Genomic DNA, 16,280 nt, shown 5'->3' on the forward strand with positions numbered 1-16,280 from the left:
GGCCCAGCAGCTTCTGCTGCTGCAGTAAATCCCTCTGCCCCTCCACACATCTCCCTACCCTGAAAGTCTTTAGAGGTGAAATCGTGAGTTTTCCTTCTCACTGCAGTTCTGGTTTGGCACTAAAATCCTTCTCGAGGCAAGGACAGTTTGGCATATTTTCCTCATCTGCCCATCAAGCTCTTAAAAAATTAAGTTATTAATCATCTGAACATTCACCTCTGCTGCATTCGCTGGCCAGAAACTCCCATATGTGGTTATTTTAAATAAGACTCTGCTTCTGTTGAAGACTTTTGAATTAAAAACAACCCTGAAGCATGGACAAATGCTTAGCAGTGTATTTTTAAAGCAGTCAGCTGAGCTTCTAGTTTATATTTCAATAATTTGCTTACTTGGTTAAAAAAAAACAAAAAAAAAAACCCCCAAAAAACCCCATATTCATCACTTAGTTTATCTGAGGTCTCTGAGGTCTCCTCTATAACATGGACAAATGCACCTTGTCATAATTACTGCTTAGCAGTGTATTTTTAAAGCAGTCAGCTGAGCTTCTAGTTTATATTTCAATAATTTGCTTACTTGGTTAAAAAAAAACAAAAAAAAAAACCCCCAAAAAACCCCATATTCATCACTTAGTTTATCTGAGGCTGGAGAGGTCTCCTCTATAGCAAAGCCTCGCTTGCAAGAAGGAAGAGAAGTTCGCAGCTAAATTGTTTTGTAACAGATGTATCGATGGAAAAAGTTACTAACTGGGAGTGTTCTCTCCTTCCGAGTCTCCCGTTGCTATTAGTGCTGCTCTGTAGGGTGTAGCTTTCCTCTTGGGCTTCTGTGTTTGCTTTACGTGTTGCTTTCCTCTTCCTTTTGCTCAGGAGCCTTTTTACGACCTGGCAAAATAACCCTGAGCAGCAGCACGGAGTCTGCAGGACAAAAATGAGCCTCTGCCTTAAATATCCCCGAGACAAATGGAGGTGAGTAAAAACCACCCTGGGCTGGGGGATTGCTCTTGGTTTGCTGTTCAGAAGTTATTAGCAACTAGGACTTTGGATTTGTTTGGGGGTTTTCCCCCTGTTTGGCTGCGGTGTTGAGAATTTAACCGAAGTCAGGCATGGAAATGTAGTGGAGTTGTAATTGCATCCAGGCCTTGGGTAGGGATTACAGAGTTGGTTGGGACAGAAGTCCTTTGAGCAGGGATTCCTGGGCCTTCCTGGCAGACTCAAGCACATTTTCCCTCCTCCTTTCCCCTGGTCCTGCAGTGTCCCTGTGCTTGTGGCTCCCTGTGCACTCTACACCTGATGAGAGCATTTACCCTGCTCCCATCACCTCCTGCACCTCATATATAATGCAGAGGTTGTATTTCCTCAGCTGTACTGAATCCTGCTGTAAAAGCAGGGTGCAGAGGGCAGCTTCTGGATGCACAGTGAATCTCTGTAACTAATAAAATATAGCACCTACCCTGCTGGAAGTGTCAGTGTGAAAGCAGACTTGACAGGGTAAGTGATCCCAGCTCATAATCCTGTAATGCTGGTACAGTTTGGTGGTACTGGCATAAATGTGGTACTGAGAGCTAAGCTGGACTTTGAGATAAATTAAAATGGTGTCTTTAAAGGAAAATTACTCTGGATGGGATTTGATGACATGCAGATTTTTTACTCACAGGGTTGTCATCCTGGCAGCTGGGTGGATGAAAATGATTCTGTGTTGTACAAACAAGACTCCACATGAGTCAAAAATAGGCAATTACAGACTTAATATTCTTGACACACCTTCCTTCTAAGTTATCTTTTAAGAATCTTGAAATTCACTGAGATAGATTTTTTTTGTACTGTTCAATGAGTATTTCTAATATCAAAATTTTAGGTTATGTTAATTTCGCCTGCACACCTATGTTTTGTTGGTCTCCCACTGTTTTTTCATGGGGTTTGAAGCCAGGTTTCCCAACTCTACTTCCAAGAAAGAAAACATTATTATTTCCTGTTTGCTGATAATTCAATCTTATGTCTATGTAAAAGTTTTCTAGGAAAATACTGTTAGCAAACAACTGTAGGTCAGAGACCACAGGGCCAGTTCGTATATGAAACAGAATGAACATATTCCTAAAATATTTGATGTAGTGCAGAATCAACAGACAATTTTAATAATGTAGAATCAATGAATTTTTAGATTGGTTTCCTCTCCAGTTCACAGAGAGCAGACACTTCTCCCTCATGTTGTAAAGTACCAGAAAGCAAAGTTGTGTTTTGGTGCAGGAAGGAAATGTAACTTCTGGGGGGACTCTGACTCAGCAAGGGTGTTAGAGAGGGACAGCCTCAAACAGGAGATATAAAAATTGTCTTTCTGTTGGTCATTGCCTCTGGCTTCTCCCTCCTGTCCCATGCAGACCCAAGGCTCCTTCACCCTGACTGGGTGTTCATGCAGTGCTCTGGCTTTATTCATCCCTCTCCACAGCAAAGGGTTCCCTGCAGCTGATGAAGAGTTCACATGTCTGTACCAGAGCTGACAGTGTGACTGCTCACTGGTTTCATGGAAACTCTGAGTTTAGCTGCCTTTTTGTTGGCAAACCCAGGCCCAGACAGCTGAGTCACTCCACACAAAGCAGCAGCTTTGAACAGTTGCTTTTCCAAAATTTGCTGTCACCAAGGCTTCCAGGACACTTCTTGCTGCAGAACTTTGCTTTTCATATGCTACACTGAGACAAAAACACAGGCAGCCCCACACTTGGTACAAGGGAACAGAAAGAAAATCCTGTGTGAGGAACAAAGCCAGAAGGGAGGCCTGGATTGTGTCTAAAACCTTGAACCACAGACAGAGAGAAAAGAATTTAAAATAATCTAAATTGTTATTTTCACAACTTGGTTTTATGTAAGGGAATATTTCTACTGGCTTTTCAGTTTCTCTTTTTGAACAGCTTGAAATGCTGCCCACAGCCTGTGTAAAATCTGAAGGGGCAGATTTTGGGCACATGGAAATAACCTATTGCAGCCATCAAAGCCACATCAAGGTGATGTAGGACCAGTCACCCCTTCTCTCCTGAGCTCTCAGCTGGAGAACAGACCTTGGATTTCTGCTGTGAGCTGTTCATGCTCACAAGTCCTTCTGCTACTGAGTTATTCTAGCTGGCTATTACATTAGTTATTTCCAACTATTTCAATAATTATTCTACTCTGAAAAAAAAAAAGGCAGAATCATGTGAATTGCAGAATCCAGAGGTTAAGAAAAATAGCATCTGAGAAACAGTACACAAAATATCCACCTGTGAAATAAAAATGTGCTGGGGAGTCAGTGGAGAGTGAAGGGAAAGAAACACCAGAGCAGCCAACTAGAAAAGAAGCAGAATCATGTGAATTGCAGAATCCAGAGGTTAAGAAAAATAGCATCTGAGAAACAGTACACAAAATATCCACCTGTGAAATAAAAATGTGCTGGGGAGTCAGTGGAGAGTGAAGGGAAAGAAACACCAGAGCAGCCAACTAGAAAAAAGAAAAGGCCAGCATAGGACTTGATAGTCACAGGAAGATCAAAAATAAAATGAAACTACTTTGAAACCTCTCAGCTGGAATACATTTCAGAAGAGCCACCTCGTCTCAAAGAAAGCTGTCAGAATAGCAAATTGAAGTCAGCAGGCAAATTCGAACAGGAGATGTCTTAAAAACAGGAGAAAACCATTCCTATAAGTAATACTTGACATGTCAGGAAGTTAAATACTTCTAAAAGAGAAATATTTGGAATGGGCAAAAACTGAATTTGAAAATCTTCCATCCAGTGTTTTACTACCTGCTGCTGGAGATCTGGAAGCCATTTAAATTATTTCTCAAACTCATTTAAAAAAAAAGGGCTTGCTTTCCCATCCCCTCAATTAGAGAAAAATCATCACATCATTTTATGTTGAGAGTTAGTTGATGAATGTCGTGTCATATGTCACTGCCTCTGCATCTGACAGGAATCAAAGCAGACACTTTGAAAGGCAAGTGTCTTTGAACTGCTAATTATGCTTAACAAAGAAAGTGTTTCACATGTTGCTTCTTAATGAAATTTCTGCTTTTACCTAAAAGGTTTTTCTCCCATCTTATTTCTGGACAGCATGAATTTATGTTGAAACTAACAGTAATCTATTTATTTCTGATTATACTGGGATGTTTTAAAAAGTGGGGGAAATCTTCTGTGTTTCTTGCATAACCAAAAGTTTCTGGAGATTTGTTGAGAAATAGTGGCAAAGGTAACTCCCTGGTAGATGTGCTTCTCTTTTGGATGTATGGTATTAAAGGCATCTGTGAATGTTCTGAATGTGAAAATAGTATTTTAGCTCAACTCCTCTAACCCCAGAAATTTCTTCTTTCTCAAATTTCTCTTTGGGGCCTTATTCTCAGAGCAGTGTAAAATACCCCAACAAAAGCTACACGCAGATAAATCTCCTCAAACAAGAGCAATTCTCAAACAGGAGGATAATTTGTAGGGAGAAAAAGATAACAAGTGGTGGGCCAGCAATTTGGCATTGTCTCTAATTCCACCTCATTTAAGTACTTTGCGTAAGGTTCAAAAAAAAAGAAAACAAATATATAAACAATAAGTAAATAAATAAATAAATAAAATCAGCAAAACCCAAACAACAAACACCCAGATTGCAGTGCAATGAGTCCTCAGAGCCTCAAATCTTTTGACTTACATCCTTCTCTAATCTTAAACCTTCTGAAGTGATGCCAAAAAGTGAAACTCTACAAGTCCTGGGCTAGGAAGCAAGTGGTGTGTGTCTGCTCTGCTTTGATCTGCCAGAGAAGAGATTGTTTTTCTGGTCAACACCAAGCCAAGTCTCTCAAATTAGGAATCTTCTGTCTAGGAAAATACTGGAATATGAGTCTGTGAAGTCCCAGTAATGTAGAGAGCTGCTGGCAAATCAGGAATTGATGGTAAACCTGCAGTACCTGATATGAATCAGTAAGTTTTGTACTGTTACTTTCCATCACTGGAATCATGGATTTTCCTGCTGTTAGCCAGACCAGAATTATTTTTTTAAAGTATAATATTCTCTGATTTGTATTCCATGAAGTCAAGAAGGGAATGAAAGATTTGTGCTAGCTCCTCAAATTGTAAGAGACAATGTAAGCTCAAGAGTGTTGATTCTCATTTTCCTTAAAACTACTTTTATAAAGCTTTACATATACAGGCAGAACAAAAATGACAGTCAGGCCTGTTAACTACTTTAGAATTGCTCCTTTCCATTGCCAGTTTGTCCCACACACTCCTGTGAGGTATGCAGTTTTGGAAAAATTCTTAAAACATAGAAATAGTACAGTTCAGTCAATTGCTGCTCATCAGTAAATAAGAGCATTCAGAGGCACTGTCACACAGCAGAGCCTGGGATTAGCTCTCAATTGCCTCTTCTGTGAAATCTCCCTGCTGTTTCCTCACATCCATTCACAAACATTCCTCCTTTCCACCCACTCACAGTCCCTACAAGATTGTTTAGGAGCTCAGCTATTTTACCGGGATTAAGATGTGGACATTAGATATTAAAAGCAATTTTAAAAATCCATAATGTGCTGGTGGCATCTTTAAATGCTTCTCTTGCTCTGGCACTGACTGGTATGAGCTCTGTGATGGTGCCAGGCTGACAGCCCTGGTGGGATGCTGGGTTGCAGGAACAGGTTTGGTGCCATTCCCAGTAGGTCCTGGGGAGAAGTCCCTGGATTTTAAGTGTGGAAGAGGCTCCCTGTGGAACATGCAGCAACCTTTTCCCAGTGACTGTGGCACTGAGCCTGGTGAGTTCCTTTTGTGGGGCCATGTTTATGCACACAAAAACGTGTGTTGCTTTTGTGTGCATAAACATGGCCCCACAAAATAACCCATAAAAATGTGCTCAAGGATGAAAAGCAAAAGGACAAGAGGAGGATGAACCAAACAGGGAGTTAGTCCAATTTTACCTTATACCCTGGGAAGGCAAAGCAAGAGGAGAGTAACCTCGATGAGATCACTGATGAGCACTGCCTGAGAGCTGCTCAGTGTGTGCCTAATCCCTTTTGTTCCAGTTGAGGTATTAAAGGCAACTGCATAAATACTCCAGACCAAAAACCCCACCCAGCCAAAATTCATCTATGCACATTACCAAAACAATCCCATAGGCAAATGTTAGCCTGTATCTTCCATTTCCCAGTCCTGAGATCTGCATGTCCCCAAAGGATCAGCGTGATTCCTGATTGCATTAGGACACCATGCAGTGGGTGTTGTACACCAGACTAACACCCTGGAGAGAAGCTGCTGGCTGAGCAGCTCTATTTTTCATGAAGAACACCTTTCACTTTATGCCTAGTGAAGTGATGTGTGATTTGGGAATTCAGGAAATTATTTTGGAAAACAGGTTAGGCAAAACAGAGAAGTGGTGCAGGTAAAGCAGAACCTGCCATGGGGCAGTAGATGGACCAAGTGACCCCTGAGGGGCCTCCCAGTCTTTCTTTTCTATGATTTCTCTACCTTAATGCTTCTGTCTCACTAACTAGACAGCTGGCCCTGTGCCAGTCAACAAACAAGAAAAATTATGGAGACTGGCTTAGATGAGGCCAGTTTGGACAGTTTTGTTTGCACTCATGAGCAGCCACGAGCTCTGGAGGAGAGCTAACAGGCTCCATGCATGGCCAGTTGTTGTCTGTGTCTGCAGACAACTGAAGAGCTGAAATCTCTCCCCACAACAGAAAGGTTGTGCATACAAAAAGTATCCATTTCACAGCTTCTGTAGAAAATACCCAGTTGCCTACCCTAGTCTGTGATACTGCTTTTGTGGCACATATTCCTCATTGCATTAGAATTCCTGTCACAATATTGACTTTTAAATGAGGGAGTAGACTTCATCTATATGTTTGGAGGAGGAAGTTCTAAAAACTACTATAAAAAATGTCAATTCCTGACCTTATCCTCCAGCTGAGCCCTGAGAACTTTGGTCTCTTTTGAGAGGCTGCTATCAGCGTGCTCAAACATGAGCCAGGTTAATGCAGTTAACCCTGAATTCCTGCTGGTGTCCTGGCCTTGCCTGCCTGGACAGTTTCAGGTGTTGAGGCTGCTTGGAAACGATGCAGCACTGGTCTGTGTGTTACTGGTAGCACTGGGAAAAGGAGCAAAGGGAGAGGAAACATCTCCCATTCCACTCTCACCCACACAGGGTGGAATCCCTTGCAGCAGCAGCTCCTGCTGACTCCAGTGATATTCCCCTGAATCCTATTTCAATGCATTTACTGTGCTCAGGAGTTTTGTTAAGAGATTGAAAGCCCTGGATTTAGAGCTATCACAAAGCAAATAGTCTTGAAAATAAGTGTATTTGAGCAAGAAGAGCCAAGTCCTCATCTGGAGAGGAAACTTTGATCTCCTCACATCAGCCCTTCTCCAATTTTTTTCTCGATTGTACACAGGGGAAACTTTAAGATTTATCTGAGTCAGAATACACCTGAGTTTTAGTTCTTTCACTGCTGAGAAATATGTACAGTTGTTCCCATTATTTCAGAAGGGTTGGTTTGTTGGTAGTTTTTTAACATCACCCCCTGGTGTCTTTTAAATTATTTTTTTTGAAAGGCTCTTATTTTTGCATCTTAGGAGTCACAATGAATAAAAACCTGTGAATGCAATTCAGTCCAGATCCACGTGTTGAGTCACAGGCTCCTCTTCAGAACATGCAGGAGTCAAGTCTTGTCCTTGTAAGGGGATTGGCAGTAGCTTTGAAAAGATCTGTCCTCTTTCCCAGTTTGCAATCATGAGCTGTACTTCCAGCTCGCTTTTTATATAAAAGCTATCCACATGTTGAGTCACGGGGTCCTCTTCAAAGAACATGCAGGAGTCAAGTCTTGTCCTTGTAAGGGGATTGGCAGTAGCTTTGAAAAGATCTGTCCTCTTTCCCAGTTTGCAATCATGAGCTGTACTTCCAGCTCGCTTTTTATATAAAAGCAAATAAACATTTTATCTGCAGGCATCAGATATTGTCTTAGCAACCATCCCTGTATCTGTGTGCAGCTGCACAGGGTGGGGAAGGAGGCTCCGAATTTGTGATATGGTCTGAGTGTGTCTCACACTGTTCATATTCATGCTACTGTTACGAGATCCTTTTCTTCCCCTCTCTCTCATCTTTTACTCAACCCAAACAAAGCCAAACAAGTGCTTCCCACATCTCTGTCATCCATCACATAGCTGCTCTTTCATCCTACCTGTGCAGCATTTTCAAAATCAATGCTTACATTTTGTCAGTTACTATTAAACTGTTTTTTAGTGCTCTAAATCCCTTGGTTTGTAGAATGCCCGAGCTAATGAGGTGAGCAGAACCAAACCATTTCAGGCACTGCTGGTTCAGTGAGACCTCAGCTCTATCCCTGAGCTCCTCCTCACTCTGAAGAAGAGCTCCCTTTGCCTCTTGGAGTACATTTCTGACCTTTGCCTCCTTTTACCTATTTGAAATATGTGGTTTTGCCATGCTCGGGCAGTATTGCCTCACAGAGCCAGCCAGGGACTTCTTTGTGCTGTCCTGGGGGTAAATGTCACCCTCAGAGCCTTATCAGCACACCAGACAGACACACACCTGCATTTCCCCCCCATATTAATAAGGTGAACATTATTACACATTTTGTTAAGCCACAACTACAACAGCAACCTTGGGCAGTACAACCCAGGCTTGACATTGATCCTAATCTAAAGGCAAAGCTGTGCTCAGGCAGGACAAGCTTTCAGGTTTTGATGGCTGCTTGTGTTTCCAGGTTTTGGTGAGGAAAAGGTGTTGAAAATACAATTTAAATTATTTATAATTGCCTTTCGTGGTTCCAGATAGGTCAGATAAACATGGGAGTGAATTTGTTGAGGAAAACAAGCTGCCATTCTGAACAGCTGGAGGTTTAGCCATCCCCAGAGCAAAGTCCATCAAACCCAGAGATGTGGCACTCTGCCAGACTGCTGCATGTGTGTCACTTTGATGGTCACATAGGAATGCCCTCTGGGCAGGAGGGGATTAATGATAACTCTCTGAAGCCCCAAGTGCCTCATTTTTGATCTTCCTGTGGCAGTATATTTCTTCCATTTTCACTTTGTTCTCAAATCTTCACTCTTCATTTAAACCCTCTAAGGAAACTCCTTGCAAGATAGATGTACATTATCCTTTCAGGAGAAACAGAATCTCTGTCAGAAAAATAAATACTGAAATCTGTTTAGTAATGCCCCTCATGTAGACATCTCTCTCTCATCTTCTTTAAATATTAGTTTAGAAACCAGCTTTCATTGACAGAAATTTAATTGCCATAATCCAGATAGCATGGAATATTTCTGTAGTGATGCTCTAATGCTAATTTGCAAGAATGGGAGAACATTTGCCATCCTAACAAATTCCTTTTGTCCTTGGATGAAAGAGGCAGCAAAGACAGTGCCCCTGGCTAAGTGGAGACATGAGATCGATACCCACAGTGCCCTATATGTGAAGTCTAGTGTTGGAGATGTTAATAATTTTCAGTTTAACTACTACAGAATTAAAACTAAAGTTTTATACTCATTTCCAAGAAGAAACCTGCTTGGAAATAGCCTGACTTGGTGTTTTGAAAGATGGCAAAGATTACCTCTTCATAATGACCTTGGAGATGTGGATCCAAATAATGATATCTGGGTATTTATACAAATGGTTCTTCTCAGAGCTACCCATCACAGCTAATTTTGCCAAATACACATGAAGCTTATAAAACCAGAAACATCTCCTACTTAATCTGAATCTGTCCTTGAAAGTGGATGGAATGAGCCCTAAATCCCAGTTCAGCAGCCTAATGTGAGACTTAAGAGCCACCGTGTGAGGTACAAGATTTGGTGGCCACTGTTAGTAACTACAATTAAACTCAGTGTGCAAACCCATGTGCTGATGATAATGATAACACCAACCAGCCTGGACAGTATTTCTACATCACCCTCCTCCTTTTCTAAAGCAGTGGTTTAGGGCTAAAGCTGTGGGTGGAAAAATATTTCATTTAATTCCCCAGGCTTGATACAGGTTCAGGGCACAGTCACCATGATTCACACTCCTCACTCGTGGTTAATCCCTGTTCAATCCAGTCCTAACTGGTGTCTGTGAATCTGACAAAGACTGTCCCATCTCACACATCCTGTAAGCACATTCCAGACCCACCAGGAACACACTGCCTTACCCTGAAGCCAGAGGTGCTTGGGCAGAGCTGTATCAACCCTCCTCAGCTGCCAGAAGGAAGTTAAAATGAGGAAAAAGGCTCCTATAGAACAGCACAGAGCTCAAGAATTGAGTTTGTCGGCAGACCATGGTGAGACAAGAGTGCCACTCAGCCAGCCTCCCCAGCCTGGGGACACTGGGTGCAGGACCAGGGGCAGCAGACAGGCCAGCTGCATCACTCTGCTCTGCCCAGCCTTGATGTGCACCTTGATTGTCAGGACCAAACAAGTTCTCTGTCTGTGAACCCCAGAGCCCAGCGAGCAGATCTAGGCCAAAGTGAGAAAGCAGCACCTGACAACATATTTGCAAGGACTGTTGTGAGTTCTGCACAAATATTATTTGTGGGGAGCAAAAACAGATTAGCATCTAACCACTGGCTCTCTGCAGAGTCACCTTCAGACCAGTCAGGCACAGTCCTACTTAATCTGCCTGCATTTCCAGAGCACTGATCACTATGTATCTTTGCATCGTGGCCATCCATCACAGCACCAGATTCTCATCTAAATACTGCCAGCAGCACTGTGAGCAGCAACGTTCCCTCCTTCTCCCTCTGCATCTTATTATTGCAGTTGCTGCTGGCAAAGGAAAGGAAAGTGGCTGTGTCCACAGTGACATTAGCAGAACTGTCAGCTTAATCAGTGCTGATCCTTTCCTCCCTCGTCCCTGCTTCTCTGCCTGTTCTCCTTTTTGAGGCAGCAGAAAATCTGTGTAAATTCACCATTGTGCACAGCCATCCAGGAATCCTGCTGGTGTTCCATGAAGCCTCTGGTACCTGTCTCCAAGTCCATATGCCATGTCTCCCTGGGCCACCAAGCACCCCAGGCAGAGCCATTTCCAGACCTCCCAGAGGCCAGGCTTCTCCTGGACAGCAGGAGCATCCCTGGGAGCAGCCAGAGCAAGGAACCCCTCTGCTCCCTGCAGGTTCCTCATCACAGAGGAAACAGGATTCCAGCAGCATTAAAGGCAGAGCAGGGCACAAGAGAGGCTGGGTGCTTTGACAGAGACCATACTGCAACCAAATAAAGTTGTAGCAAATTTTTCCAAATCCTTGGGAGCTGGTTTGTAAATAGTCCCTAAGCAATTCCATTCAAACAAAATATGGTTTTCCATTTTGGAAAGGAGTGGGTAAACTTCCACTAGTGGTGCAACCCTATTCTGCTCACTCATCCCACTGGGCCATTATGGAGAACAGCGTGGTGTGTAATTTTTGTATTATAAAAATATAAAATATCGCTGCAGACAATACTTCATAATGTGAACTGCAGAGGATTCACATGAGGGAACCCCTCCTGGGCTCCAGGTACCCCATTAACTCAGGCAGAACTAGCAGACGTGTGAGTAGAGAGCAGCTGTATTTGGATATACAGCTGTAAAGCATGAGATACACAGGCAGCTTGTTTGGTATTTTTGTTTGTGTAGGGTTCAATTTTTTTAAAGACAGCTTTCAGAAATGGGGACTTATTTTTTTCTTCCTCAGTTCACCAGGCTGATACGCAATTCATGGTGTGCCTTGTTTGATAGGTGTCAGTCAGCCAGAATTGGATTTCATGTAGCAAACATTAATAATGTACTTGGAGAGGGAGCATCAGAGCAAAGATAGATATCCTTGGACAGCTAGCATTTCAAAAGTTTCAGCATCCATAATCCTCCCTCTCTGTCTTATGTCCTGCACATTTAGGGTGTGGTGTTTGCACACCCTTGTCTCTCCCTACCCCTTGCCAGCTCATTGCAGTTCTCAGCCTTCTGTCAGTGTCACTGCCCTGTTGCCACCTGACATTCCCTACAGTCTGGAAAGGGATTTCAGTGATCTGCCCCATTGTATTCAACCTGCAGAGCAAGCACAGGCCAGGGGTTTTGCCTCCTGGTCTCTCCTCCATGCAGCCCATCTGAACCACAGCCAAGGCACAGCTTCTGCCAGGGGCAGGAGGGATCACGCTCAGGGGCTCAGCAAACTCAAATATTGTCTTTTCTTCAATTTCTCCCATCCCAGAGTAGATGTGGCCTGACACTATAGATGTGTTCCTTATACTGTTAATAGTTTTTCCCTATAAACTTTCTCTCCTTCACTGTGTCTCCATTGTTCCTCTGGCATTATCTTCTTTGCAAAGCAGTCAAGGAAAAATTAAGTACTGTGTTACTTAATTAATAACCTGTACCAGGTTTTCCTAAGATTTTGGGGGTCAGAGAAGGAAAGGTTTGTTTCTTCCCTCCCATGACAGAATAACCCCCTCCAGGCAGCACTGCAGCACTAGCAGGTAACTGCATTTCAGGAGGAGTAATTCCACCTGGTCAATATTCCCACCAGCCCAGCTGTGGAGAGCTGGTTGTTTAACATCTCTAGATTGCACAGTGATATCAACCTAATCAACTCCTGTCTCAATTTTCAAATCTCATTGAAAACCATACCTTGTCTTCCTCAGCAGTACTGCCTCATTTTCCTCTTCCACTGAGCTATTATTTAATTCACTGGCAGTAGCTGGCACTGACTGGAACACAGTTCACAGGGCTGACCTGGAGCCACAGCCCAGGGCTGAACAGTCCTACAATCTTGGACAAAGCACTGTGCCCCTGTTTCCTCATCTTTGCCATAAGAGTAATGTTTCTGCTGCCAAGAGAGGCTGGAATAATTATGCTTTGGGTATATTCAATACTAAACACTTCTAGCAGTCTATTTATCACGTTTATAGAATAATGGCTTTTAGGAATAAGAGATTAGAGAATAGCCCTGTAGTTACAGAGCTGGGCTGGAGTGCAGGAGAGCTCCTCCTGGCTCTTAGGAGAGACCCGAGGCAAGGTTTGATCTTAAACTTTTAGGATGGAAAATACAACCTTTTCCTCTATGAAGGCTAAGTAATTCCTATTTGTGAGTTTGCAACCAGAGCAGTTGCTGTCAGTTTTTAAGTGAGTTGTCACTTGTACAGTTTCAGTACGGATTCAGTTTATAAGTAAAGGACAAGAAGGAATAACTGCAGTTAGGAGAGGATGTGCAGCATTTGGTCAATATCTGTTCCATGTATTTAATGAAACCTTGCACACCAGAATTAATTCAATGAGGGAAATGTCTCCCAGAGCCATTGCTGACTTCAGTAGTCATTCATGACATTGAACAAGACAGCTATTACTTGTGTCCCTTTCACTGAAAATAAGGAGCACACTATCAGACCCAATGAAAAACCAGAAGGTTGGGTCCGTTCTGCTTTGACCCCAAATCCTCTGGGACACTCTTTGCCACAGCCCTGCAGTCCCTGGGACCCGGCAGCCCCTCTCCAGCCCCCTGTGCCCCTCCGTGCAGACCCCCCTGGGCAGGGCTGTCCCTGGAATCCACCTCTAGGTGCTGCTATACTACCAGCTATGGATTTCCCGGCAGGAAAAACGGGAAAGGCATGGCAGCAACTTCTTCCCGATGCAGGAGGAAACTGCAGCAGTTCTGGATCACCAAAATGTGCCTCTTTTCAAAGCGTGGTGTTAATTCTTGCATAAACCAGCACACCGGGCACAGCTATCCCTCCACGTCTTCGGCAGGGACAAGCTGAGCATCACCTTCTGCTTCATGTTTTCACCGAGGGACAGCTGCAGTTTAGCTTTTCACACAAAGGAAAAAGAAGAGGTTAAACTGGACTAGTGGCATTGTCAGGATAGGAGTTAACCCTGCCACGCCAAGGACAAGGACACAAGTGATTTGTCACAGACAGCAGCAATGCACCTGGGGCTGACTCTGGAGAGTGAGGTTTAAGGCTTCAGGCATTAGCAAATTAGCATTTTGCCTAATTAGATATTGATCACTATCACAAAGCATGTCATGACCACTGTAAGCTTACCACAGTGTGATGGAAAATTAGAACATGTACCAGAAAACACATTAATCCCTTCTCCTCCAGGAACTTTACTCAGACATTTAGCCAACCTGCAAGTCCTACCCTGCTGTTTCCTAAATGAGTGACAAATATTCCCTTGTTTCCCAAGGGCAGCCTCAATTTTCCACTTTATTGCTGTACAATGATTTTCACCTTGCATTAAGGTAAGGTGTTGCTCCTCCTTTCCTGATGCTCCAAGGGACACAAATTTAAGGTGTTCCATACCCAGCTGATCCCATGCCAGCTGTGCCAATCGAGGAGGAGGATTTTGTCTTTCCACCATCCATATATTCTGTATTAACTGTTTTCCTGTGTGAGTTGCATGCTGTGCAGGACTTGGCATGAGTTCTTTGTGGCCAGATGAACCCTCAACACCATCACACAAATATGGTGTTAGCATGGTAACAGTGGGTACCAGACCTCCCTGTCCCTGGGTAATGAGAACTATCAAAGTTCACATTGCACCCCTGGTAGCACATGCAGGCTTACATAAGTGATTTATTCCTGGATGTACTGCAGAGAAAGAAGCAAGAAGACTGTGCCTCCAAGAAGTTTACCCTGGTTCAGGTGGTCTGGAGGACCTTTCTGAAAGTGCCCACAGGACACTGTATTTCCTTTGAAACATTAATCTCAGCTTAGGGCAGAGATGCTGTGTGATCAGGCACAAACCTTGGAGAACAGCTCTTTAATTTTTCCATCTGGGAACTCTCCTTCCAACAAGTGCTTTTAATGCCTGTGTGTGATCTCTGGTGGTCTTTGCATGCTGAAATGTGAGAGCTGTGTGCTGCTGCTCAGAGGATGGGAAGGCCTCAGGCATGCCATGAGAATTGGCTGGGTGGCAGAGAGCTGTGCTAGGGTGCAGTGATGGGAGCAGCCAGAATGTGCTCTTCTGGAGCATGATCCAACACAGGTGATCCTGAGACACAGCAGGCAAAACCTCAGGGGAGGAAAAGCCTTGTTAGCCTTGGGATGCTTAGCTCTTGGCACTTCATACGGAAAATAGTGCCTGGCAGGAATTATAGATCCAGCTGCAGCAGTGTCCAGGCAATCCAGCAGGAATATCAAACTGTGGGTAAGAGGTCCTGGCCACATACACCCAACAGCTCTGCATGGAGATGAACCTACAACAGAATGGCCTCCCACCCACTGCTCTGCCATGTGAAACCATGCCCTAAATGAGGAATGGTGCTGGAGAAACAGCGGGGAGCAAGAGGCACCTTACAGCTGCACAGCCTCTATACCACAGGCTGTGCAGCTCCCTGAAAAAGCTCTGGAGAACTTCCCTGCACCTGCTGGAGAGCCGAGGTCTCCATTTCTCCTTTCCCTGCAAGGAATGATAACACTTGCTCCGAGTCACTCGTGGGGTTGTGATGGAAGCTGAGAACTGGGTGGGGGTCCCAGCTCTCTCTCAGTGCCTCTCTTGATGTTTGGGAGATGTCTGCTGCTTGATGTCTGCTGCTCCCAGAGCCACCGCTGGCTCCCATGGCTGCCACAGCCGACTGAGCCTTCAGAGCAGAGCAGCTCCCCCACAAAAGTGCATTTTGCAGCACTTCCCTGCAGCCCAGTCCAGATCATGCTGCTGCCCTGCCTTTGCCAGCCCCCTCATTCCTGTGCAGTTTCACACAGCCTGCAGGCAAAACTGTCAAAGCAAAGTGCAGCTTCCTGGTGCTGAGCAGGGAAAAGGCACCTGGGGAATCCTGACCTGATGCCAAAGACCTCAATGCCTGCAGAGACATTAATGCTCCCCACTAATGTTCTGCTGTCCCAAGATGGGCATTGCTGCCCTGACTGACCCAGCTGCCATCTCTGCCCAGGCATGATGCCACTCCTGATGAATAGATAGACAGGCTTTCCAAATATTATTTTGTATAGAATCAGTCTTGACTTCTCACCTATCAGCCAAATCCTCACACCTCCCCCTGTGTGAACAGACATACCCCAGCTTCTTTGCATTCAGAACTGGAGTGTTATTTCTAATTTTTATGGTATTTGTTGGTACTGCTGCAGGTGTTTGGGGGTTGAGTGAAGAGGAGAGAAGGCAGTTTATGCTTTTCAATACTGGAGTAGGATGTGTCTGTGGGTATGTTCTTCATCTAAGGCAGTGTTACTGATATCTGGGAGGTCTTTTTCTGGAAAAGAATGGGTAGCAAACCCTATCTTCTTAAGCACTACAGGCATTATCTCTTGCCCTGTCTTGCAGTACCTCCTGTAATTAGCTTTTGCATTAGAACTCAGAGTCCATTTTCTGTGTC

General features: G+C 44.0%; 1 protein-coding gene across 1 annotated transcript in view; it reads left to right on the top strand.

Annotated features, from left to right (window-relative positions):
- Positions 1-869: 869 nt before the first annotated feature.
- Positions 870-16,280, top strand: part of LOC120504418 (calcium-activated potassium channel subunit beta-2) — a 139,076-nt gene continuing 123,665 nt past the window's right edge. The window contains exon 1 of the mRNA XM_039713894.1: positions 870-962. Coding sequence (XP_039569828.1) covers positions 925-962 — 38 coding nt within the window. The 5' untranslated portion in view covers positions 870-924. The remainder of the gene's footprint in view (positions 963-16,280) is intronic.

The sequence above is a fragment of the Passer montanus genome, unplaced genomic scaffold, assembly GCF_014805655.1.
Source record: "Passer montanus isolate IOZ18808 unplaced genomic scaffold, ASM1480565v1 scaffold29, whole genome shotgun sequence".
Classification (NCBI taxonomy): domain Eukaryota; kingdom Metazoa; phylum Chordata; class Aves; order Passeriformes; family Passeridae; genus Passer; species Passer montanus.